The sequence below is a fragment of the Procambarus clarkii genome, chromosome 20 (genome assembly GCF_040958095.1).
Source record: "Procambarus clarkii isolate CNS0578487 chromosome 20, FALCON_Pclarkii_2.0, whole genome shotgun sequence".
Classification (NCBI taxonomy): domain Eukaryota; kingdom Metazoa; phylum Arthropoda; class Malacostraca; order Decapoda; family Cambaridae; genus Procambarus; species Procambarus clarkii.
The window spans coordinates 49065405-49092791 of NC_091169.1; the positions used below are offsets into that span (position 1 = coordinate 49065405).

The 27387-nt window shown below is 48.9% G+C and overlaps 1 protein-coding gene across 3 annotated transcripts in view; it reads left to right on the top strand.

The window, feature by feature from the left end:
• LOC123755287 (progestin and adipoQ receptor family member 4) overlaps nt 1–27387 on the top strand; it is a 362200-nt gene that overhangs the window by 232888 nt on the left and 101925 nt on the right. For all 3 annotated transcript variants that reach the window (XM_069327935.1, XM_045737747.2, XM_069327934.1), the window contains exon 3: nt 20693–20796. In XM_069327935.1, the coding sequence (XP_069184036.1) occupies nt 20693–20796 (104 nt within the window). The remainder of the gene's footprint in view (nt 1–20692; nt 20797–27387) is intronic.

A 27387-nucleotide genomic window follows, 5' to 3' on the forward strand; every position in this document is an offset into this window, starting at 1 on the left:
CTTGGCGCCCACACGTGTCAACACACCTGGCTAAACAACACTGCCACCCTCACTGCCCGCCTCTTGCCTCATGGCGCCGCCTCACGCCCCGGGACAACAGTCTCACGCCTCACACAGGAACATCAATAGCGGTAGAGCGACGGTCTCCCCCTCATGCAGGTCGGCGTTCAATCCCCGACCGTCCAAGTGGTTGGGCACCATTCCTTCCCCCCCCCCCCCCCCGTCCCATCCCAAATCCTTATCCTGACCCCTTCCCAGTTGCTGGATAGTCGTAATGGCTTGCCGCTTTCTCCCGATAGTTCCTTCCTTCGTTAATGGAAGTGGATGCAATCAATTTAAGGAAACATCTGCGAGCGTTTTACACAACATTTGCTGTGTGTGTGTGTGTGTGTGTGTGTGTGTGTGTGTGTGTGTGTGTGTGTGTGTGTGTGTGTGTGTGTGTGTGCGTGTGCGTGTGCGTGTGTACTCACCTAGTTGTACTCACCTAGTTGTGTTTGCGGGGGTTGAGCTCTGGCTCTTTGGTCCCGCCTCTCAACCGTCAATCAACAGGTGTACAGATTCCTGAGCCTATCGGGCTCTGTCATATCTACACTTGAAACTGTGTATGGAGTCAGCCTCCACCACATCACCCCCTAATGCATTCCATTTGTCAACCACTCTGACACTAAAAAAGTTCCTTCTAATATCTCTGTGGCTCATTTGGGCACTCAGTTTCCACCTGTGTCCCCTTGTGCGTGTTCCCCTTGTGTTAAATAGACTGTCTTTATCTACCCTATCAATCCCCTTCAGAATCTTGAATGTGGTGATCATGTCCCCCCTAACTCTTCTGTCTTCCAGCGAAGTGAGGTTTAATTCCCGTAGTCTCTCCTCGTAGCTCATACCTCTCAGCTCGGGTACTAGTCTGGTGGCAAACCTTTGAACCTTTTCCAGTTTAGTCTTATCCTTGACTAGATATGGACTCCATGCTGGGGCTGCATACTCCAGGATTGGCCTGACATATGTGGTATACAAAGTTCTGAATGATTCTTTACACAGGTTTCTGAATGCCGTTCGTATGTTGGCCAGCCTGGCATATGCCGCTGATGTTATCCGCTTGATATGTGCTGCAGGAGACAGGTCTGGTGTGATATCAACCCCCAAGTCTTTTTCCTTCTCTGACTCCTGAAGAATTTCCTCTCCCAGATGATACCTTGTATCTGGCCTCCTGCTCCCTACACCTATCTTCATTACATTACATTTGGTTGGGTTAAACTCTAACAACCATTTGTTCGACCATTCCTTCAGCTTGCCTAGGTCTTCTTGAAGCCTCAAACAGTCCTCTTCTGTTTTAATCCTTCTCATAATTTTAGCATCGTCCGCAAACATTGAGAGAAATGAATCGATACCCTCCGGGAGATCATTTACATATATCAGAAACAAGATAGGACCGAGTACAGAGCCCTGTGGGACTCCACTGGTGACTTCACGCCAATCGGAGGTCTCACCCCTCACCGTAACTCTCTGCTTCCTATTACTTAGATACTCCCTTATCCACTGGAGCACCTTACCAGCTACACCTGCCTGTCTCTCCAGCTTATGTACCAGCCTCTTATGCGGTACTGTGTCAAAGGCTTTCCGACAATCCAAGAAAATGCAGTCCGCCCAGCCCTCTCTTTCTTGCTTAATCTGTGTCACCTGATCGTAGAATTCTATCAAGCCTGTAAGACAAGATTTACCCTCCCTGAATCCATGTTGGCGATTTGTCACGAAGTCCCTTCTCTCCAGATGTGTTACCAGGTTTTTTCTCACGATCTTCTCCATCACCTTGCATGGTATACAAGTCAAGGACACTGGCCTGTGTGTGTGTGTGTGTGTGTGTGTGTGTGTGTGTGTGTGTGTGTGTGTGTGTGTGTGTGTGTGTGTGTGTGTGTGTGCGTGTGCGTGTGTGTACTCACCTAGTTGTACTCACCTAGTTGTGCTTGCGGGGGTTGAGCTCTGGCTCTTTGGTCCCGCCTCTCAACCGTCAATCAACAGGTGTACAGATTCCTGAGCCTATTGGGCTCTATCATATCTACACTTGAAACTGTGTATGGAGTCAGCCTCCACCACCTCACTTCCTAATGCATTCCATTTGTCAACCACTCTGACACTAAAAAAATTCTTTCTAATATCTCTGTGGCTCATTTGGGCGCTCAGTTTCCACCTGTGTTCCCTTGTGCGTGTGCCCCTTGTGTTAAATAGCCTGTCTTTATCTACCCAATCAAATCCCTTGAGAATCTTGAATGTGGTGATCATGTCCCCCCTAACTCTTCTGTCTTCCAGCGAAGTGAGGTTTAATTCCCGTAGTCTCTCCTCGTAGCTCATACCTCTCAGCTCGGGTACTAGTCTGGTGGCAAATCTTTGAACCTTTTCCAGTTTAGTCTTATCCTTGACTAGATATGGACTCCATGCTGGGGCTGCATACTCCAGGATTGGCCTGACATATGTGGTATACAAAGTTCTGAATGATTCTTTACACAAATTTCTGAATGCCGTTCGTATGTTGGCCAGCCTGGCATATGCCGCTGATGTTATTCTCTTGATATGTGCTGCAGGAGACAGGTCTGGCGTGATATCAACTCCCAAGTCTTTTTCTTTCTCTGACTCCTGAAGAATTTCCTCTCCCAGATAATACCTGGTATTTGGCCTCCTGCTCCCTGCACCTATCTTCATTATATTACATTTGGTTGGGTTAAACTCTAACAACCACTTGTTCGACCATTCCTGCAGTTTGTCTAGGTCTTCTTGAAGCCTCAAACAGTCCTCTTCTGTCTTAATCCTTCTCATAATTTTGGCATAGTCCGCAAACATTGAGAGAAATGAATCTATACCCTCCGGGAGATCATTTACATATATCAGAAACAAGATAGGACCGAGTACAGAGCCCTGTGGGACTCCACTGGTGACTTCACGCCAATCGGAGGTCTCACCCCTCACCGTAACTCTCTGCTTCCTATTGCTTAGGAAGCAATAAGCACCTTACCAGCTACACCTACTCCCTTATCCACTGGAGCACCTTACCAGCTACACCTGCCTGTCTCTCCAGTTTATGTACCAGCCTCTTATGCGGTACTGTGTCAAAGGCTTTCCGACAATCCAAGAAAATGCAGTCCGCCCAGCCCTCTCTTTCTTGCTTAATCTGTGTTACCTGGTCATAGAATTCTATTAAGCCAGTCAGGCAAGATTTACCCTCCCTGAACCCATTTTGTCGATTTGTCACGAAGTCCCTTCTCTCCAGATGTGCTACCAAGTTTTTTCTCACGATCTTCTCCATCACCTTGCATGGTATACAAATTAAGGACACTGGCCTGTAGTTCAGTGCCTCTTGCCTGTCGCCCTTTTTGTATATTGGGACCACATTCGCCGTCTTCCATATTTCTGGTAGGTCTCCCGTCTCCAGTGACCTACTATACACTATGGAGTGTGGCAAGCAAAGTGCCTCTGCACACTCTTTCAGTACCCATGGCGAGATCCCGTCTGGACCAACAGCCTTTCTAACATCCAGGTCCAGCAGGTGTCTCTTGACCTCCTCTCTCGTAATTTCAAACTCTTCCAAGGCCGCCTGGTTTACTTCCCTTTCTCCTAGCACAGTGACCTCACCTTGTTCTGTTGTGAAGACCTCTTGGAACCTCTTGTTGAGTTCATCACACACCTCTTTGTCATTCTCTGTATACCTGTCCTCGCCTGTTCTAAGTTTCACTACCTGTTCTTTCACTGTTGTTTTCCTTCTGATATGGCTGTGGAGTAGCTTTGGTTCGGTCTTGGCTTTGTTTGCTATATCATTTTCATAACTTTTCTCTGCTTCTCTTCTCACCCTGACATACTCATTCCTGGTTCACTGGTATCTCTCTCTGCTTTCTGGTGTTCTGTTATTCCGGAAGTTCCTCCACGCCCTTTTGTTCAGTTTCTTTGCTTCCATACATGCCCTATTATACCATGGATTCTTCTTTTGCTTCTCGGATTTTTCCTTTTGGGCCGGGATGTATCTGCTTACTGCCTCCTGACACTTTTGGGTGACATAGTCCATCATATCTTGTACAGATTTAGCTCTGAGGTCTGTGTCCCAAGGTATTTCCCTTAGGAAGCTTCTCATCTCCTCATAATTTCCCTTTCGGTATGCCAGCCTTTTGTTTCCTAGTTCTTTTTGGGGGGCGATAATTCCTAGCTCTACCAGGTACTCAAAGTTCAATACACTGTGATCACTCATTCCCAAGGGCGCTTCCATCTTGACTTCCCTTATATCCCACTCATTTAGGGTAAATATCAGATCAAGCATGGCTGGTTCATCTTCTCCTCTCATTCTTGTTGGATCCTTGATGTGCTGGCTTAGAAAGTTTCTTGTTGCCACGTCCAGCAGCTTAGCTCTCCATGTTTCTGGTCCTCCATGCGGGTCTCTGTTCTCCCAATCTATCTTCCCATGGTTGAAGTCTCCCATGATTAGTAGTCCAGATCCATTCCTGCTAGCAACAGAAGCTGCTCTCTCCATTATGTTAATGGTGGCCATATTGTTTCTATCATATTCCTGTCTGGGTCTTCTGTCATTTGGTGGTGGATTATATATGACTACGATTATAATTTTTTGCCCTCTAGTTGTTATTGTTCCTATTATGTAGTCACTGAAACCTTCACATCCCTGAACAACCAACTCCTCCAAATCCCAGCCTTTTCTTACCAGCAGAGCTACACCACCCCACCTCTTCCTTCTCTCTCTTTCCTCATAACATAATAGTCCTGTGGGAACACTGCATTTGTTATTGTTTTCGTCAGCTTTGTTTCTGTGAGGGCTATTATGTCTGGGTTTTCCTCTAGTACCCATTCTCCTAGTTCATTTGCTTTATTTGTAATACCGTCTATGTTAGTGTACATTGCCTTGAGGCTCACTTTCTTCTATCCCTTCTCAAATCTCCTTGGTGAATGTTCTGCTGGTGGAGGAAGCTGTGCCATGGGTGTGAGGATTTGTGAGGTGGATACCAGGGTTGCAGAGTGTGTGTGCGTGTGCGTGTGTGTGTGTGTGTGTGTGTGTGTGTGTGTGTGTGTGTGTGTGTGTGTGTGTGTGTACTCATCTAGTTGTACTCACCTAGTTGTGTCTGCAGGATCGAGCATTGACTCTTGGATCCCGCCTTTCGAGCATCGGTTGTTTACAGCAATGACTCCTGTCCCATTTCCCTATCATACCTGGTTTTAAAATTATGAATAGTATTTGCTTCCACAACCTGTTCCTGAAGTGCATTCCATTCTTTCACGCGTCGTTACAGGTAGGCTGTTCCTCTTCATTGTGTACTGTCCCTTTGGTCTCCTATCTCCTAGTCCCATTTCCATAACTGTACATTTGCTCGTGTTGAATTCCAGTAGCCATTTCTCTGACCATCTCTGCAACCTGTTCAGGTCCTCTTGGAGGATCCTGCAATCCTCATCTGTCACAACTCTTCTCATCAACTTTGCGTCATCCGCAAACATCGACATGTAGGACTCTACGCCTGTAAACATGTCGTTGACATATACAAGAAATATAATTGGTCCCAGCACCGATCCTTGTGGTACTCCACTTGTTACTGTTCGCCAGTCCGACTTCTCGCCCCTTACCGTAACTCTTTGGCTCCTTCCTGTTAGGTAGTTCCTTATCCATGCTAGGGCCTTTCCCCCCACCCTCGCCTGCCTCTCGAGCTTGAACAGCAGTCTCATGTGCGGTACTGTATCAAAGGCTTTTTGGCAGTCCAGAAATATGCAGTCTGCCAACCATCTCTGTCCTGTCTTATTCTCGTTATTTTATCATAGAATTCCAGAAGGTTTGTTAGGCACGATTTCCCTGTCCAGAACCCATGTTGATGTTTGTTCACAAACCTAATGTTCTCCAGGTGTGCAACCAGTCGTAGCCTAATTATTCTTTCCAGTATTTTATAGGGGATGCTTGTCAGTGATACAGGTCTATAGTTAAGTGCCTCCTCCCTATCACCTTTCTTGAAGATCGGCACGACATTTGCCTTCTTCCAGCAACTGGGCAATTCTCCTGACATAAGTGACTCATTGAAGATCATTGCCAGAGGCAAGCTGAGGGCCTGTGCTGCTTCTTTTAGTATCCACGGTGATACTTTGTCTGGTCCAACTGCTTTAGTTGCATCTAGAGTTGTCAACTGTTTCATTACCTCCTCTGCTGTCACCTCTATATCTGATAGTCTTTCATCTAGGGTAACCCCTTCCAACAATGGGAGCTGCTCAGGCTCGGTAGTGAACACTCCATGGAAACTGGCATTCAGTGCCTCGCAGATTTCCTTGTCACTTTCAGTATATGCCCCCTCTGTCTTCCTTAGTCTTGTCACTTGGTCGTTCACCGACATTTTTCTTCTTATATGACTGTGTAGTAACTTAGGTTGTTTTTTCGCTTTGATTGCAATATCGTTCTCATAGTCCCTTTCAGATGTTCGTCTTATGTTAATGTAATCGTTCCTAGCTCTGTTGTATCTGATCCTGTCGTCCTCTGTCCTTTGTCTTCTGTACTTCCTCCACTCCCGCCTGCTGGCCATTTTTGCTTCCTGACACTGTATATTAAACCATGGGTTATTATATTCCTTCTTATTTTTTCCCTTTACCGTTGGTATAAAATTTTCCCTTTACCGTTGTGTGTGTGTGTGTGTGTGTGTGTGTGTGTGTGTGTGTGTGTGTGTGTGTGTGTGTGTGTGTGTGTGTGTGTGTGTGTGTGTGTGTGTGCGTACGTGCCTGCGTGCGTGTGTGTGTGTGTGTGTGTGTGTGCGTGCGTGTGCGTGTGTGTGTGCGTGTGCGTGCGTGTGTGTGTGCGTGCGTGTGTGCGTGCGTGCGTGTGTGTGTGTGCGTGTGCGTGTGTGTGCGTGTGCGTGTGTGTGTGTGTGTGCGTGTGCGTGTGTGTGTGTGTGTGTGCGTGGGCGTGTGCGTGTGCGTGCGCGTGCGCGTGCGTGTGTGTGTGCGTGTGCGTGTACTCACCTAGTTGTACTCACCTAGTTGTGCTTGCGGGGGTTGAGCTCTGGCTCTTTGGTCCCGCCTCTCAACCGTCAATCAACAGGTGTACAGGTTCCTGAGCCTATTGGGCTTTATCATATCTACACTTGAAACTGTGTATGGAGTCAGCCTCCACCACATTGCTTCCTAATGCATTCCATTTGTCAACCACTCTGACACTAAAAAAGTTCTTTCTAATATCTCTGTGGCTCATTTGGGCACTCAGTTTCCACCTGTGTCCCCTAGTGCGTGTGCCCCTTGTGTTAAATAGCCTGTCTTTATCAACCCTGTCGATTCCTTCAGAATCTTGAATGTGGTGATCATGTCCCCCCTAACTCTTCTGTCTTCCAACGAAGTGAGGTTCAATTCCCGTAGTCTCTCCTCGTAGCTCATACCTCTCAGCTCGGGTACTAGTCTGGTGGCAAACCTTTGAACCTTTTCCAGTTTAGTCTTATGCTTGACTAGATATGGACTCCATGCTGGAGCCGCATACTCCAGGATTGGTCTGACATATGTGGTATATAATGTTCTGAAAGATTCCTTACACAAGTTTCTAAAGGCCGTTCTTATGTTAGCCAACCTGGCATATGCTGCTGATGTTATCCTCTTGATATGAGCTTCAGGGGACAGGTCTGGCGTGATATCAACCCCCAGGTCTTTCTCTCTCTCTGACTCTTGAAGTATTTCATCTCCCAAGTGATACCTTGTATCTGGTCTCCTGCTTCCTATCCCTATCTTCCTTACATTACATTTGCTTGGGTTAAACTCTAACAGCCATTTGTTCGACCATTCCTGCAGCTTGTCCAGGTCTTCTTGAAGCCTCAAGCTGTCCTCCTCTGTCTTAATCCTTCTCATAATTTTGGCGTCGTCAGAAAACATTGAGAGGAATGAGTCTATACCCTCTGGGAGATCATTTATGTATATCAGAAACAGGATAGGTCCAAGCACAGAGCCCTGTGGGACTACACTGGTGACTTCACGCCAGTCTGAGGTCTCACCCCTCTCTATAACTCTCTGCTTCCTTGTGTGTACTCACCTATTTGTACTCACCTATTTGTGCTTGCGGGGGTTGAGCTTTGGCTCTTTGGTCCCGCCTCTCAACTGTCAATCAACTGGTGTACAGATTCCTGAGCCTACTGGGCTCTATCATATCTACATTTAAAACTGTGTATGGAGTCAGCCTCCACCACATCACTGCCTAATGCATTCCATCCGTTAACTACTCTGACACTAAAAAAGTTCCTTCTAACGTCTCTGTGGCTCATGTGAGTACTCAGTTTCCACCTGTGTCCCCTTGTTCGCGTCCCACCAGTGTTGAATAGTTTATCCTTGTTTACCCGGTCGATTCCTCTGAGGATTTTGTAGGTTGTGATCATGTCTCCCCTTACTCTTCTGTCTTCCAGTGTCGTAAGACTGTGCGTGTGTGTGTGCGTGCGTGCGTGCGTGCGTGCGTGTGTGTGTGTGTGTGTGTGTGTACTCACCTATATGTACTCACCTATATGTGCTTGCAGGATCGAGCATTGACTCTTGGATCCCGCCTTTCTAGCTATCGGTTGTTTACAGCAATGACTCCTGTCCCATTTCCCTATCATACCTAGTTTTAAAAGTATGAATAGTATTTGCTTCCACAACCTGTTCCCCAAGTGCATTCCATTTTTCTACTACTCTCACGCTAAAAGAAAACTTCCTAACATCTCTGTGACTCATCTGAGTTTCCAGTTTCCACCCATGTCCCCTCGTTCTGTTATTATTACGTGTGAACATTTGATCTATTTCCACTTTGTCAATTCCCCTGAGTATTTTATATGTCCCTATCATATCTCCTCTCTCCCTTCTTTTCTCTAGTGTCGTAAGGTTCAGTTCCTTCAGCCGCTCTTCATATCCCATCCCTCGTAGCTCTGGGACAAGCCTCGTCGCAAACCTCTGAACCTTCTCCAGTTTCTTTATGTGTTTCTTCAGGTGGGGGCTCCATGATGGCGCGGCATACTCTAAGACGGGTCTCACGTAGGCAGTGTAAAGCGCCCTAAAAGCTTCCTCATTTAGGTTTCTGAATGAAGTTCTAATTTTCGCCAGTGTAGAGTACGCTGCTGTCGTTATCCTATTTATATGTGCCTCAGGAGTTAGATTAGGTGTCACATCCACTCCCAGGTCTCTTTCTCGAATCGTTACAGGTAGGCTGTTCCCCTTCATTGTGTACTGTCCCTTTGGTCTCCTGTCACCTGATCCCATTTCCATAACTTTACATTTACTGGTGTTAAACTCCAGTAGCCATTTCTCTGACCATCTCTGCAGCCTGTTTAAGTCCTCTTGGAGGATCCTACAATCCTCGTCTGTCACAACTCTTCTCATTAATTTTGCGTCATCTGCAAACATCGACATGTATGATTCCACTCCTGTAAACATATCATTTACGTAAATTAGAAAGAGGATTGGTCCCAGCACCGATCCTTGAGGTACTCCACTTGTTACTGTTCGCCAGTCCGACTTTTCGCCCCTTACCATTACCCTCTGGCTCCTTCCTGTTAGGTAGTTCTTCACCCATACTAGGGCCTTTCCGCTTACTCCTGCCTGCCTCTCAAGTTTGTATAGCAGTCTCATGTGCGGTACCGTATCAAAGGCCTTTTGGCAGTCAAGAAATATGCAGTCTGCCCAGCCTTCTCTGTCCTGCCTTATCCTTGTTACTTTATCATAGAATTCTAAAAGGTTTGTTAGGCATGATTTCCCTGTCCAGAACCCATGTTGGTGCTTGTTTACAAACCCAATGCTCTCCAGGTGCTCAACAAGTCTTAGCCTAATTATTCTTTCAAGTATTTTGCAGGGGATGCTTGTCAGTGATACGGGTCTGTAGTTAAGTGCCTCCTCCCTATCCCCCTTTTTGAAAATCGGTACGACATTTGCCTCCTTCCAGCAACTGGGCAATTCTCCCGACATAAGTGACTCATTGAAGATCATTGCCAGAGGCACGCTGAGAGCCTGCGCTGCCTCTTTAAGTATCCACGGTGATACTTTGTCTGGTCCAACAGCTTTATTTGCATCCAGTGTTGTCAACTGTTTCATTACATCCTCTGCTGTCACCTCTATATCTGATAGTCTTTCATCTTGGGTAATCTCTTCTAACAATGGGAGCTGCTCAGGCTCGGTAGTGAACACTCCATGGAATTTTGCATTCAGTACCTCGCAGATTTCCTTGTCGCTTTCTGTATATGCCCCTTCTGTTTTCCTCAGTCTTGTCACTTGGTCATTTACCGACATCTTCCTTCTTATATGGCTATGTAGTAATTTTGGTTGCTTTTTCGCTTTGACTGCAATATCGTTCTCATAATTTCTTTCCGACACTCGTCTTATGTTAATGTAATCATTCCTAGCTCTGTTACATCTAATCCTGTTGTCCTCTGTCCTTTGCCTTCTGTACTTCCTCCACTCCCTCCTGCTTCTCACCTTTGCTTCCTGACACTGTCTATTAAACCATGGGTTATTATATTCCCTCCTGCTTTTTTCCTTTATTGTTGGAATAAATCTATCTTCAGCCTCCTTGCATTTCAATATGACTTGGTTCATCATACCTTGCACTGTTTTTCCTCTAAGTTCTTCCTCCCACTGCACTTCTCCCAGGTAGTCCCTTATCCTTCTGTAGTCCCCTTTTCTGTAATCAAGTCTCCTTTCCCGGACCTCTTGTCCTTTGGTCACAATTTTAAGCTCCATCATGTAGTCAAAGGCTAGGACACAATGGTCACTAGCTCCTAGTGGTATTTCATGTTCCAACTGCTCGATGTCTTCTACATTCTGAGTGATAATGAGATCTAATAGGCTGGGCGTATCCCCTCCTCTTTCCCTAGTATCTTCTTTCACATGCTGTGTTAGGAAATTCCTGTCAATAACGTCTACCAGCTTCGCTCCCCAGGTCTCCTCCCCGCCATGGGGATTCCTCGTTTCCCAATCTATCTCTCCGTGATTTAGGTCCCCCATGACCAGCAGCTTCGCTCTCATTCTATGCGCTAAAGTTGCTGCCCTCTGCAGTTCATCCATACATGTCTTGTTGCTGTCCTTGTACTCCTGCCTGGGCCTTCTACTGTTTGGTGGGGGATTGTAGAGTATCAAGATTACAATCTTCTTCCCATCCACTGACAGAGTTCCATGTATGAAGCTTGTGCTTTCATTGGTACCCGGATTTTCCAGCTCATCAAACTTCCATTTCCGCTTTATTAGTAGTGCCACTCCTCCTCCCTGTCTCTGTGTCCTTTCTTTTCTTATCACCTGGTACCCCTCTGGAAAGATTGCATCCGAGATCATGCCATTTATTTTAGTTTCCACTATTGCCACTATGTCTGGGTCTGCCTCACTAACTCTTTCTTTTATCTCTTCTGCTTTATTGGCTACCCCATCAGCATTGGTGTACCAAACCTTGAGACTCTTCTTGGAAACTCGGGTGTCAGAGTTCCCCCTTTCACCAGGGGTCTGGGGGGAACTGGGGGGTGTCTGGGGGGCAAGTGGGGGCTGTGGGGGTGAGTGGGGGGGTGCTAGGGGGGTGCCTGGGAGTGCCTGGTAGGCGAATGGGGTCTGGGCATCTAGGGGGGTAGGAAGGGCATAATGGGTCTGAAAGTTAGGGGTCTGAATAGCATAGGGGGGTTGAGAAATAGAGTGAGACTGAGAGTCAGATAGAGGTTGAGAGGTTGGGGGGAAGAGGGCTACTGAGGGTGGAGAGTTGAGATGAGAATGGAGCATGGGTGCTGGGAGTGGAAGAGAGGGTATATTAGTTAGGGGGGAATCGGGGGTAGGTGGGGGTTTTGGGGTAGAAGAGGGGAAGAGGGAGATGGGGGAAGGTGTTAGGGGGTCACAAGGTGAGGGGGTTAAATGTGGGCTGGAGGTGCATAGGAGGGGTGAGGGTTGGGTGGGGTTTGGGGGTGAGTGGAAGAGGGGTGCAGTGGAAGCTGGGATGGAGTAGATGGAATTGAAGTCAATGGGGTAGAAGGGGCAGGGGAGTGGGAAGGGGTATTTGGGGAGGGGGGATGGGAAGGTGGGTTTGGGGAGGGCATTGCTTGACCCACTGGGGTCGCTGACAAGTGTGATGTAACAGGGGCAGGGGAATCGTTGTGGAGGTGCAAATGTGGAAGGGACAGGGGGGTTTTGGGAGGCTGAGGCAGGGGGGATGTATAGGAGGGCTGAGTTGGGGAGGATGCGACCTGGGAGATGACCTGGGAGGTGACCTGGGATGTGACCTGGGAGGTGAGACTACCTGAGACGCTAGTACGTTGTCGTTGTTGCCATCTATTTTTGTGGGCTGTTTGCTCATCTTTCGTCATAAACCTCTCTATAAACACATTGTAATGGGTTTCACTTCCTCTGAGTAAATGCTTGCTCCTCATTATGTACTCCACTGCCTCCTCATTGGAGAATTGCACCAGAACAGGTCTATTCTTGGTACAATTGTAGGGTCCAACCCGTCGATTGATATCCACCTCGCGTTCTGCCATCTCTGCTCCAATACACCTCAATATCTCGTGCAATTCGTATTTTTCTGTTTCTATTCTCTCTTGTCTAGTTGGTGCCCTAGATTCGAATAATCCATGTATTATAATAGACCGTCTCCTCAGTAATTCATTGTCATGCTGGTAGCCTGTCCCCTGGGGATTCCCCTTCCCAACCGCAGTCACTAACCCATCTCCCACTAATCCTCTATCCTTAGCCATGCTGCTAAACCTTCCTAATTCGTTTGTGATACGAGCACATTCCCTCTCCCAGTCCTCTCTTCCCTTCCTAATCTCTTCCTGAACATAGAGCATAAGTTCTTGTTTCTGCCTCTCTACCGCATCCTGTATTTGCTGAAATACCTCACTTTTAATCCCCTGGATTAGATCCTCCAACCAATCACTCCTTCTCTCTACAAATTTCCCTATTAATTTGTCTATAAATCTGTCCTCCTCCTCATCCCTGCTGGTGATTGACCTTGAACCCCTTCTAGTCATTGCAGTAACAATCTAGCCAAAAAGGCGCTCCTCAATACCTTGCACAATCTGCTAACACAATAGGTGAGTGAATCTCCAATCGTCGTCCCACGTGGTGGTATAAGGGTTGCTGCCGAGGTGAGGTCACGCGGTCAGAGGTCGGTGAGGTCTGGTTTCACACTGCACAGTATTTCCTCAACTATTTTGAATTACGCTAATTAAACTGTTTTTCTTCACTACCTTATGGCTCTGGTCAAAACCCAAGGTTTTTTCATTCACTTGTACATTCACTTATAGTCTTTTTCACTTCGAAGTTGCCTGATTACCCCTCCCACTCCACTAGTGATCCAGGAGCTCCCAACCCACGTCCACCCAACACGATGTGTGTGTGTGTGTGTGTGTGTGTGTGTGTGTGTGTGTGTGTGTGTGTGTGTGTAATTACCTAAGTGTAATTACAGGATGAGAGGTACGCTCGTGGTGTCCCGTCTACCCAGCACTCTTTGTCATATAACGCTTTGAAACTACTGACGGTCTTGGCCTCCACCACCTTCTCACTTAACTTGTTCCAACCGTCTACCGCTCTATTTGCGAAGGTGAATTTTCTTATATTTCTTCGGCATCTGTGTCTCAGGAAATCTTCCCTGTCGATTTTATCAATTCCTGTTACTATTTTGTACGTAGTGATCATATCACCTCTTTTTCTTCTGTCTTCTAGTTTTGGCATATTTAATGCTTCTAACCTCTCCTCGTAGCTCTTGCCCTTCAGTTCTGGGAGCCACTTAGTAGCATGTCTTTGCACCTTTTCCAGTTTGATGATGTGCTTCTTAAGATATGGGCACCACACAACCGCTGCATATTCTAGCTTTGGCCTAACAAAAGTCGTGAACAATTTTTTGTTGTGTGTGTGTGTGTGTGTGTGTGTGTGTGTGTGTGTGTGTGTGTGTGTGTGTGTGTGTGTGTGTGTGTGTGTGTGTGTGTAAGTGTGTGTGTGTGTGTGTGTGTGTGTGTGAGCTCTGGCTCTATGGTCCCGCCTCTCAACAGTCAATCAACAGGTGTACAGATTTCTCAGCCAATTGGGCTCTATCATATCTACACTTGAAACTGTGTATGGAGTCAGCCTCCACCACATCACTTCCTAATGCATTCCATTTGTCAACCACTCTGACACTAAAAAAGTTCTTTCTAATATCTCTGTGGCTCATTTGGGCACTCAGTTTCCACCTGTGTCCCCATGTGCTTATGCCTCTTGTGTTAAATAGCCTGTCTTTATCTATTACGTGTTTGTGTGTGTGTACTCACCTATTTGTACTCACCTATTTGTGCTTGCGAGGGTTGAGCTTTGGCTCTTTGGTCCCGCCTCTCAACTGTCAATCAACTGGTGTACAGATTCCTGAGCTTACTGGGTTCTATCATATCTACATTTAAAATTGTATGGAGTCAGCCTCCACCACATCACTGCCTAATGCATTCCATCCGTTCCAACTACTCTGACACTGAAAAAGTTCCTTCTAACGTCTCTGTGGCTCATGTGGGTACTCAGTTTCCACCTGTGTCCCCTTGTTCGCGTCCCCACCAGTGTTGAATAGTTTATCCTTGTTTACGCGGTCGATTCCTCTGAGGATTTTGTAGGTTGTGATCATGTCTCCCCTTACTCTTCTGTCTTCCAGTGTCGTAAGGTGCATTTCCCGCAGTCTTTCCTCGTAACTCATGCCTCTTAGTTCTGGGACTAGTCTAGTGGCATACCTTTGAACTTTTTCCAGCTTCGTCTTGTGCTTGACAAGGAACGGGCTCCATGCTGGGGCCGCATACTCCAGGATTGGTCTTACATATGTGGTGTACAAGATTCTGAATGATTCCTTACACAGGTTCCTGAACGCTGTTCTGATGTTAGCCAGCCTCGCATATGCCGCAGACGTTATTCTTTTTATGTGGGCTTCAGGAGACAGGTTTGGTGTGATATCAACTCCTAGATCTTTCTCTCTGTTCGTTTTTTTTTTTTTTTTTTTTTTTTTTTGAGATATATACAAGAGCTGTTACATTCTTGTACAGCCACTAGTACGCGTAGCGTTTCGGGCAAGTCCTTAATCCTATGGTCCCTGGAATACGATCCCCTGCCGCGAAGAATCGTTTTTTCATCCAAGTACACATTTTACTGTTGCGTTAAACAGAGGCTACAGTTAAGGATTTGCGCCCAGTAAATCCTCCCCGGCCAGGATACGAACCCATGACATAGCGCTCGCGGAACGCCAGGCGAGTGTCTTACCACTACACCACGGAGACTATAAAACCTTAGTACTTCATTTCATTAAGTACTTCATCTCCTATTCTGTATCCTGTGTCTGGCCTCCTATTTCCACCTCCTAGTTTCATTACTTTGCATTTACTCGGGTTGAACTTCAACAGCCATTTGTTGGACCATTCACTCAGTCTGTCTAGGTCATCTTGTAGCCTCCTACTATCGTCCTCAGTTTCAATCCTCCTCATAATTTTTGCATCATCGGCAAACATTGAGAGAAACGATTCTATACCCTCTGGGAGATCATTTACATATATCAGAAACAGTATAGGTCCAAGGACTGACCCCTGCGGGACTCCACTCGTAACGTCTCGCCAATCTGAGACCTCACCCCTCACACTGACTCGTTGTCTCCTGTTGCTTAGGTACTCCTGTATCCAACGGAGTTCCTTCCCTTTCACTCCAGCCTGCATCTCCAGTTTTTTCACTAGCCTCTTGTGTGGCACTGTATCAAAGGCTTTCTGACAATCCAAAAACATGCAGTCTGCCCACCCTTCTCTTTCTTGCCTTATTTTTGTTGCCTGGTCATAGAATTCAAATAACCCTGTGAGGCAGGACCTGCCATCCCTGAATCCATGTTGATGCTGTGTTACAAAGTTCTTTCGCTCCAGGTGCTCCACTAGCTTTCTTCGCACAATCTTCTCCGTCAGCTTGCATGGTATGCAGGTTAGGGACACTGGCCTGTAATTCAGTGCCTCCTGTCTATCCCCTTTCTTGTATATAAGGACTACGTTAGCTGCTTTCCAAATTTCTGGTAGTTCCCCTGTTGCCAGAGATTTGTTATACACTATGGAGAGTGGGAGGCACAGTTCTTCTGCTCCTTCCTTTAGTATCCAAGGGGAGATTCCATCTGGGCCTATAGCCTTTGTCACATCCAACTCTAGTAAACACTTCCTTACTTCCCCGCTGGTAATCTCAAACTCTTCCAGTGGTTCCTGGTTAGCTATTCCCTCTCTTATCTCTGGGATTTCTCCTTGCTCTAAGGTGAAGACCTCTTGGAATTTCTTATTTAGTTCCTCACACACTTCCTTGTCGTTTGTAGTGAATCCTTCAGCCCCTATCCTTAATTTCATAACCTGTTCCTTTACTGTTGTTTTTCTCCTGATGTGGCTATGCAGCAATTTAGGCTGAGTCTTTGCCTTGCTTGCGATGTCATTTTCGTATTGTCTTTCTGCCTCTCTGTAACGGGGGGTGGGGGAAATAGCTCTATCTTGTCCATTATTCCACCCCCCAGTTAACTAACGAGGCCGGGGGAAACAGCTCTCTCTAGTCCGTTATCCCGTCCCCAGTTAGCTAACTATTCTAGAGCACTCCCAGAGTTCCTAAGGCAACCTCTCTGGTTCAACACCTTGTAACCTAGGTATTCGACTACCTAGGTGCTAAGACTAAAAGGCGCCGTCACTTGATCAGTTACCCGAAACTCTAGAGAGAACTCGAGAATACATAATCACTGCCACAAACGTATAAGAGAAAACGAAAGGAAAGAAATGAATAGTGAAGTAATTAGTGAGGGTTTGGGGTGAGAGGCAGAGAGGTGGGAGGAGCGAGGAGGGTCATTAGTTGAAAGTGAGAGTTTAGAGAGGGGTGGAGGGAGAGGTGTAGATAGGTAGAAGTAGAAGAGTAGATAGTAGAAGACGAAATGCTGCCACCATCCATTCTAGACCATTACATACAAGACAAGGAATGGAACTTGTCTGTATCACAATATTCTCAAAAGATGTTATTACCATGTATCAACTCCAAACATAGGGGACACAGTTAAAGGCCATTTAAATAATAAATTCAGTTATATTTCATATACTAAGTATCATAATTTAAGCAATGTTCAAGATCTATATATGTAAAGTGAGTCATCCTCCAAGAATCTGAGAACACTACAACTGACTGCCCCTGATCATCACACAACACTTGTAAAACACGACCAAGTCACCTTACTGCTCAACTCACCAAGTGTCTCTGCCTATAGCTGGATAGAGGGGGGTGGGGTCTGTAGCTTGACAGAGACTGTCTCGCCCTGACGGCCGACAGCCTCCCTGCTAGGGACGTCTTCTCTGCTCTGCTGGCTCGTCTGCTGTTCTTCTCTTAGTGCTCTCGAATCGATAGTTCTCCGAGTATTTATTGGGGAACCTAGTAGCTAACTCCGCCCACAAGTAGATAGCCTCCGGCTTTCTACCAAGCCACTCCTTAAACGTCAGCAAGTTTGAAGGCTACCAGGCTCCAATTATAAGATTAGTAGAAGTAAGGTGAAATTCGCATGATCTGACCTCAGGTCACTTGGGGTCATTAATGCTTTGAGGTGTGAGATCTCAGGCCGACAACCTGGCGCCTTTCCAAATCCCTGTCTGTGACTCATGTACTATATATATTTTAAATAAACTAAACCAAACACTTTTTCAGTGTTACATCTCTTCTCATCCTGACACATTCATTCCTGGCATTCTGGTATCTTTCTCTGCTCTCCAGTGTCATGTTATTCCTATAGTTTCTCCATGCCCTTTTACTTTGCTGCTTAGCTAGCCTACATCTCTGATTAAACCATGGGTTTCTCATCTTCATTTCACTGTTTTCCTTTTGGGCTGGGACAAACTTGTTTGCTGCATCCTTGCATTTTTGCGTGATGTAGTCCATCATATCTTGGGCCGTCTTTTCCCTGAGCTCTGTTTCCATTCTATATCTGTTATGAATTTTCTTATCTCCTCATAGTTTCCCTTTTGGTATGCTAACCTTTTGGTTTCGGTATCCCTCCTCGAGTTCAATAACCCTTCTTCAATCAGGTACTCAAACACCAATACACTGTGGTCGCTCATTCCTACTGGGGCCTCAAAACCGATTTCTCTTATGTCAGAGTCGTTCAGGGTGAAAACCAGGTCGAGTCTCGCTGGCTCATCATTTCCTCTCATCCTTGTGGGTTCTCTGACATGCTGGGTTAAGAAGTTTCTAGTCATCACCTCCAGTAGTTTGACTCTCCACGTATCCTCGCCTCCATGCGGTTCCTTGTTCTCCCAATCAATCCTTCCGTGATTGAAGTCTCCCATGATGAGCAGGTGGGATCTATATCTACAGGCAGCAGAGGCTGCCCTCTCAATTATAGTGTTAACTGCCATGTTGTTGTTGTTTTCGTACTCTTGACTGGGTCTTCTGTCATTTGGTGGAGGGTTATATATTACTGCTAATACTATCCTTGGTCCTCCCATTGTCATGGTGCCTGCTATGTAGTCTCTGAAACCCTCACAGCCCGGGATAGCCATCTCCTTAAAATTCCATTCCTTTCTCATGAGTAGGGCCACTCCGCCTTCTCCCCTACCTTCCCTCTCTTTCCTTATTACTGTGTACTCATGGGGAAACACGGCATTCATTATGATTCCAAAGAGTTTTGTTTCAGTGAGTCCGATTACATCTGGGTTCACTTCTTGTGCTCTTTCCCTTAGTTCACTTGCCTTGCTTGTGATCCTATCAATGTTCGAGTACATTGCCCTGAAACTGACTCTCTTCTGCTTCTCCTCTGGGGGGGGGACCTGTGGGGTCTGGGGTGAGCGGGAGCTGGGAGGATCTGGTACGGGGAGATTGGTGGAGGAGGAAGGGCTTGGGGGGTGGGGGGAGGGGGAGTGGGTGAGTGGGGGAAGGTTGGGGGGGGGTGAGAGGGGGAGGGTTGGGGGGGTGAAAGGGGGAGGCTTGAGGGGGGTGAGAGGAGGAGGTTTGGGGGGATGGGGGAGAAGGGGGGTTTGGGGGGGCAGTAAAGGGGGGAGGGCTTGGGGGGCGTGGGGGGAAAGGGAAGGCTGAGGTGGGTGAGGAAGAGGGGAGAGTTTTGGGGAGTGGTGGAGAGGGGAAGGCTTAGGTGGGGTGGGGAAGAGTGGGGGGCTTCGGGGGGCGGGGGAGAATGGAGGGCTTGTGGGTGGGAGAGATGGGAGGGTATGTGGGAGAAGGGAGGGCTTGGGGGATGGGGGAGAAGGGAGGTCCTGGGGGGAGGGTGAGTGGGAGGAGGGGGGTGAGTGGGAGGAGAGGGGTGGGTGGGGGGAGAGTGCCTTAGGTGGGTACTTAGTGGGGGGCTGACAGGGGTTGGGGCAGGTAGGGTGTCTGTTGGGTAGAATGTGGGGGTGGTGTCACACTCCCTGTGGCTAGTGCACTGTTTGAGAAGGGTTCCCCATCCCCTCTGGGATTGTAGGGATCGGGGTTGTGGCTCCCCGATTCCTTTCTCTCTCCCTGCACTCCTTCCTCACGTCTGCTGCCTGCTTTCTCTCTTCCCTTGTCATATTCCTCTGCAGGAATACTCTTTTGAACTTCTCTACATTTGCTAGACAGCACTTCCTTGCTAACAGTTCCTCTTTCGTGATTTCGCTCATGGATACCACCTTTATCATTCGGTCTCTGTCCTTGTTGTACTTTCCAAGCCTGAAAACCTTTTCAACATTTTGTTCAGCTCCCTCCATCCCTACCTCTTTAAGGATCTCTTTAACCATGTTTTTGTCCTTGTCTCTCCGCTCCTTTGGTCTGGTTCCTGTTTGCTCTTTAATGTCTGCTACTACTACTGCTCTTTTTCTCTCTATCAGCCGGCTAGTACATCTAGCTGCTTCCTGAGAGGAAACCACTTCCATTGCAACTTCCTTAACTGCAGACCTAGCTTCAGGGCTCATTTTAAGCATTTCAGCAAATGAGAGCTGAGGTGTGGAGGTCCCCTCCACAGTAGCATTCCTGTCTCCCTGAGGCACGGTTTGTGTCTGGTATTGGGGAGGAGTCTCCTTCAGGCATCTAATCTCCTCCTTTGCTGCCCTTAGTTCATCCTGCAAGTTGGCAACTGTCTCCCTCATTATTCTCAGTCCTTCACTGAATTCATCCCACATGTGTGTGTGTGTGTGTGTGCGGGCTCACTTGATTGTTTTGATGTGCTCAGCCTACTGAGCCCCACCGGGCTCAGTAGGCTGAGCCTATACACAAGTAGCCACCGGAAGGGCGCCGGTGGCTGTGTGGATAACACGCTGAACACGTAATCCTGTGGCCCGGGTTCGATTCCCGGCGCCGGCGAGAAACAATGGGCGGAGTTCCTTTCATCCCTGTTGCCTGTTACCTAGCAGTAAATAGGTAGCTGGGAATTAGACAGCTGCTACGGGCAGCTTCCTGGGTGTGTGTAAAAAAAAAAATAGTAATTAGTAACAGTTGATTGATTGACAGTTCAGAGGCGGGACTAAAGAGCCAGAGCTCAACCCCAGCTAGCACAACTAGATGAGTACGCACACGCACACACACACACACACACACACACACACACACACACACACACACACACACACACACACACACACACACACACACACACACACGTGTGCTCACGGCATTAGTCAATGATCACAGGAGGTAACCTTGACATACACATAGGTCTTCTGCGCTCAATTGTTTATATTTCCCCATGATACTCTCCCTCCCCCCTTCAGCCCTCTATAGTAACCCCCGCACCCTCCTGCTCCCTCTACAGGAGCGCTGACGACGGTGTACGCGTCCGTGTCGTGTCTCAGCTCCGCCTGGATATGGAGGGTCCTGGCCGTCTACTGCTTCGTCTCACTCTGGTGCCTCTATAAGGTAACTTTTCCCTCATATTCTCTTAGGTATTTTCTGTCCTCAGGCACACTGTATATGGGACCTGATACTTCACTTGCACGCTCTCACCTGGGGCCTCATACCTCACTAGTATACTATCAGGGGCCTCATACCTCACTAGTATACTATCAGGGGCCTCATACCTCACTAGTATACTATCAGGGGCCTCATACCTCACTAGTATACTATCAGGGGCCTCATACCTCACTAGTATACTATCAGGGCCCTCATTCCTCACTAGTATACTATCAGGGGCCCTCATACCTCACTAGTATACTATCAGGGCCCCTCATTCCTCACTAGTATAATATCAGGGGCCTCATACCTCACTAGTATACTATCAGGGGCCTCATACCTCACTAGGATACTATCAGGGGCCTCATACCTCACTAGTATACTATCAGGGGCCTCATACCTCACTAGTATACTATCAGGGGCCTCATACCTCACTAGGATACTATCAGGGGCCTCATACCTCATCAGTATACTATCAGGGCCCTCATACCTCACTAGTATACTATCAGGTGCCTCATACCTCACTAGTATACTATGAGGAGCATCATACCTCACTAGTATATCAGGGCCCTTATACCTCAGTAGTATACTATGAGGAGCATCATACCTCACTAGTATACTATCAGGTGCCTCATGCCTCACTAGTATACTATCAGGGCCCTTATACCTCAGTAGTATACTATGAGGAGCATCATACCTCACTAGTATACTATCAGGTGCCTCATACCTCACTAGTATACTATCAGGGGCCTCATACCTCTCAAGTATACTATCACGTACCTCATACCTCACTAGTATACTATCAGGGGCCTCATACCTCACTAGTATACTATCAGGTGCCTCATACCTCACTAGTATACTATCAGGGGCCTCATACCTCACTAGTATACTATCAGATGCCTCATACCTCACTAGTATACTATCAGGGGCCTCATACCTCACTAGTATACTATCAGGTGCCTCATACCTCACTAGTATACTATCAGGGGCCTCATACCTCACTAGTATACTATCAGATGCCTCATACCTCACTAGTATACTATCAGGGGCCTCATACCTCACTAGTATACTATCAGATGCCTCATACCTCACTAGTATACTATCAGGGGCCTCATACCTCACTAGTATACTATCAGGTGCCTCATACCTCACTAGTATACTATCAGATGCCTCATACCTCACTAGTATACTATCAGGGGGCCTCATACCTCACTAGTATACTATCAGGTGCCTCATACCTCACTAGTATACTATCAGATGCCTCATACCTCACTAGTATACTATCAGGGGCCTCATACCTCACTAGTATACTATCAGGGGCCTCATAACTCACTAGTATACTATCAGGGGCCTCATACCTCACTAGTATACTATCAGGGGCCTCATACCTCACTAGTATACTATCTGGGGCCTCATATCTCACTAGTATACTATCAGGGGCCTCATACCTCACTAGTATACTATCAGATGCCTCATACCTCACTAGTATACTATCAGGGGCCTCATAACTCACTAGTATACTATCAGGGGCCTCATACCTCACTAGTATACTATCAGGGGCCTCATACCTCACTAGTATACTATCAGGGGCCTCATACCTCACTAGTATACTATCAGGGGTCTCATACCTCACTAGTATACTATCAGGGGCCTCATATCTCACTAGTATACTATCAGGGGCCTCATATCTCACTAGCATTAACCCAACAAGAACCTAAACTTAGTTTATAATAAGTTCCATTTGTATTAAAGTTTTGGTACAGCTGCCAGTGTGTAGTGACCCTGATCTCTCATACTGACCCTCATACTGGCCAGTGTGTAGTGACCCTGATCTCTCATACTGACCCTCATACTGGCCAGTGTGTAGTGACCCTGATCTCTCATACTGACCCTCATACTGGCCAGTGTGTAGTGACCTGATCTCTCACACTGACCCCTCATACTGGCCAGTGTGTAGTGTCCCTCATCTCTCACACTGACCCTCATACTGGCCAGTGTGTAGTGACCCTCATCTCTCACACTGACCCTCATACTGGCCAGTGTGTAGTGACCCTCATCTCTCATACTGACCCCTCATACTGGCCAGTGTGTAGTGACCCTGATCTCTCACACTGACCCTCATACTGGCCAGTGTGTAGTGACCCTCATCTCTCATACTGACCCCTCATACTGGCCAGTGTGTAGTGACCCTCATCTCTCATACTGACCCCTCATACTGGCCAGTGTGTAGTGACCCTCATCTCTCATACTGACCCCTCATACTGGCCAGTGTGTAGTGACCCTCATCTCTCATACTGACCCCTCATACTGGCCAGTGTGTAGTGACCCTGATCTCTCACACTGACCCCTCATACTGGCCAGTGTGTAGTGACCTGATCTCTCATACTGACCCCTCATACTGGCCAGTGTGTAGTGACCCTGATCTCTCAAACTGACCCCTCATACTGGCCAGTGTGTAGTGACCCTCATCTCTCATACTGACCCCTCATACTGGCCAGTGTGTAGTGACCCTCATCTCTCATACTGACCCCTCATACTGGCCAGTGTGTACTGACCCTGATCTCTCACACTGACCCCTCATACTGGCCAGTGTGTAGTGACCTGATCTCTCATACTGACCCCTCATACTGGCCAGTGTGTAGTGACCTGATCTCTCATACTGACCCCTCATACTGGCCAGTGTGGAGTGACCTGATCTCTCACACTGACCCCTCATACTGGCCAGTGTGTAGTGACCCTGATCTCTCACACTGACCCCTCACACTGGCCAGTGTGTAGTGACCTGATCTCTCATACTGACCCGTCATACTGGCCAGTGTGGAGTGACCTGATCTCTCACACTGACCCCTCATACTGGCCAGTGTGTAGTGACCTGATCTCTCACACTGACCCCTCATACTGGCCAGTGTTTAGTGACCCTGATCTCTCACACTGACCCTCATACTGGCCAGTGTGTAGTGACCCTCATCTCTCACACTAACCCCTCATACTGGCCAGTGTGTAGTGACCCTCATCTCTCATACTGACCCCTCATACTGGCCAGTGTGTAGTGACCCTGATCTCTCACACTGACCCTCATACTGGCCAGTGTGTAGTGACCCTCATCTCTCATACTGACCCCTCATACTGGCCAGTGTGTAGTGACCTGATCTCTCACACTGACCCCTCATACTGGCCAGTGTGTAGTGACCCTCATCTCTCATACTGACCCCTCATACTGGCCAGTGTGTAGTGACCCTCATCTCTCACACTGACCCTCATACTGGCCAGTGTGTAGTGACCCTCATCTCTCATACTGACCCCTCATACTGGCCAGTGTGTAGTGACCCTCATCTCTCACACTGACCCTCATACTGGCCATTGTGTAGTGACCCCTCATCTCTCACACTGACCCTCATACTGGCCAGTGTGTAGTGACACTCATCTCTCACACTGACCCTCATACTGGCCATTGTGTAGTGACCCCTCATCTCTCACACTGACCTTCATACTGGCCAGTGTGTAGTGACCCTCATCTCTCATACTGACCCCTCATACTGGCCAGTGTGTAGTGACCCTCATCTCTCACACTGACCCCTCATACTGACCAGTGTGCAGTGACCCTCATCTCACACTAACCCCTCATACTGGCCAGTGTGTAGTGACCCTCATCTCTCATACTGACCCCTCATACTGGCCAGTGTGTAGTGACCCTCATCTCTCTCACACTACCCCCTCATACTGGCCAGTGTGTAGTGACCCTCATCTCTCTCACACTACCCCCTCATACTGGCCAGTATGTAGTGACCCTCATCTCTCATTCTGGCCAGTGTGTAGTGACCCTGATCTCTCATACTGACCCTCATACTGGCCAGTGTGTAGTGACCCTGATCTCTCATACTGACCCCTCATACTGGCCAGTGTGTAGTGACCCTCATCTCTCATACTGGCCAGTGTGTAGTGACCCTCATCTCTCACACTGACCCTCATACTGGCCAGTGTGTAGTGACCCTGATCTCTCATACTGACCAGTGTGTACCAACACCCCATAAGTATACTGTCTGGGACCGTCAATGTGTTGCCTTATCATTATTTTATAATATGTTTCTGTTCCAAGTAAATTCTGTTTCCTGCAACATATTTTGTATATTATTATTAGTTGGTATTTTGTCAAGATATTTGTAATTGTCGGCGTTTTGGTTATTTTTTTGCTTCTTTTTGTCAAGACAAGTGTAAAGTGTGAAGTATTAGTGTGAGAGTTATGTAGTGCCCTGGGCACAGTGCTGATGGTCAGGGTGTGGTGTGGGGGTTGTTGGTGTGGGGGCCAGGGTGTGGTGTGGGGGTTATTGGTGTGGGGGCCAGGGTGTGGTGTGGGGGTTATTGGTGTGGGGGCCAGGGTGTGGTGTGGGGGCCAGGGGTGGTGTGGGGGCCTGGGTGTGGTGTGAGGGGTTATTGGTGTGGGGGCCTGGGTGTGGTGTGGGGGTTATTGGTGTGGGGGTCAGGGTGTGGTGTGGGGGTTATTGGTGTGGGGGCCAGGGTGTGGTGTGGGGGCCAGGGGTGGTGTGGGGGCCAGGGTGTGGTGTGAGGGGTTATTGGTGTGGGGGCCAGGGTGTGGTGTGGGGGTTATTGGTGTGGGGGCCATGGTGTGGTGTGGGGGTTTTTGGTGTGGGGGCCAGGGCGTGGTGTGGGGGTTATTGGTGTGGGGGTTATTGGTGTGGGGGCCAGGGTGTGGTGTGGGGGTTATTGGTGTGGGGGCCAGGGTGTGGTGTGGGGGCCAGGGGTGGTGTGGGGGCCAGGGTGTGGTGTGAGGGGTTATTGGTGTGGGGGCCAGGGTGTGGTGTGGGGGTTATTGGTGTGGGGGCCAGGGTGTGGTGTGGGGGTTATTGGTGTGGGGGCCAGGGTGTGGTGTGAGGGGTTATTGGCGTGGGGGCCAGGGTGTGGTGTGGGGGTTATTGGTGTGGGGGCCAGGGTGTGGTGTGGGGGTTATTGGTGTGGGAGCCAGGGGTGGTGTAGGGGCCAGGGTGTGGTGTGGGGGGTTATTGGTGTGGGGGCCAGGGTTTGGTGTGGGGGTTATTGGTGTGGGGGCCAGGATGTGGTGTGAGGGTTATTGGTGTGGGGGCCAGGGTGTGGTGTGGGAGTTATTGGTGTGGGGGCTAGGGTGTGGTGTGGCCTATTGGTGTGGGGGCCAGGGTGTGGTGTGGGAGTTATTGGTGTGGGGGCCAGGGTGTGGTGTGGGGGCCAGGGGTGGTGTGGGGGCCAGGGTGTGGTGTGGGGGTTATTGGTGTGGGGGGCCAGGGTGTGGTGTGGGGGTTATTGGTGTGGGGGCCAGGGTGTGGTGTGGGGGTTATTGGTGTGGGGCCAGGGTGTGGTGTGGGGGTTATTGGTGTGGGGGCCAGGGTGTGGTGTGGGAGTTATTGGTGTGGGGGCCAGGGTGTGGTGTGGGGGCCAGGGGTGGTGTGGGGGCCAGGGTGTGGTGTGGGGGTTATTGGTGTGGGGGCCAGGGTGTGGTGTGGGGGTTATTGGTGTGGGGGCCAGGGGTGGTGTGGGGGCCAGGGTGTGGTGTGGGGGCCAGGGTGTGGTGTGGGGGGTTATTGGTGTGAAGGCCAGGGTTTGGTGTGGGGGTTATTGGTGTGGGGGCTAGGGTGTGGTGTGGCCTATTGGTGTGGGGGCCAGGGTGTGGTGTGGGGGTTATTGGTGTGGGGGCTAGGGTGTGGTGTGGCCTATTGGTGTGGGGGCCAGGGTGTGGTGTGGGGGTTTTTGGTGTGGGGGCCAGGGTGTGGTGTGGGGGTTATTGGTGTGGGGGCCAGGGTGTGGTGTGGGGGTTATTAGTGTGGGGGCCAGGGTGTGGTGTGGGGGTTATTGGTGTGGGGCCAGGGTGTGGTGTGGGGGTTATTGGTGTGGGGGCCAGGGTGTGGTGTGGGAGTTATTGGTGTGGGGGCCAGGGTGTGGTGTGGGGGCCAGGGGTGGTGTGGGGGCCAGGGTGTGGTGTGGGGGTTATTGGTGTGGGGGCCAGGGTGTGGTGTGGGGGCCAGGGGTGGTGTGGGGGCCAGGGTGTGGTGTGGGGGTTATTAGTGTGGGGGCCAGGGTGTGGTGTGGCCTATTGGTGTGGGGGCCAGGGTGTGGTGTGGGGGTTATTGGTGTGGGGGCCAGGGTGTGGTGTGGCGTATTGGTGTGGGGGCCAGGGTGTGGTGTGGGGGTTATTGGTGTGGGGGCCAGGGTGTCGTGTGGGCGTTATTGGTGTGGGGGCCAGGGTGTGGTGTGGGCGTTATTGGTGTGGGGGTCAGGGTGTGGTGTGGGGTTATTGGTGTGGGGGCCAGGGTCTGGTGTGGCCTATTGGTGTGGGGGCCAGGGTGTGGTGTGGGCGTTATTGGTGTGGGGGCCAGGGTGTGGTTTGGGCGTTATTGGTGTGGGGGCCAGGGTGTGGTGTGAGCGTTATTGGTGTGGGGACCAGGGGGTGGTGTGGCCTATTGGTGTGGGGGCCAGGGTGTGGTGTGGGGGTTATTGGTGTGGGGGCCAGGGTGTGGTGCAGGGGCCAGGGGTGGTGTGGCCTATTGGTGTGGGGGCCAGGGTGTGGTGTGG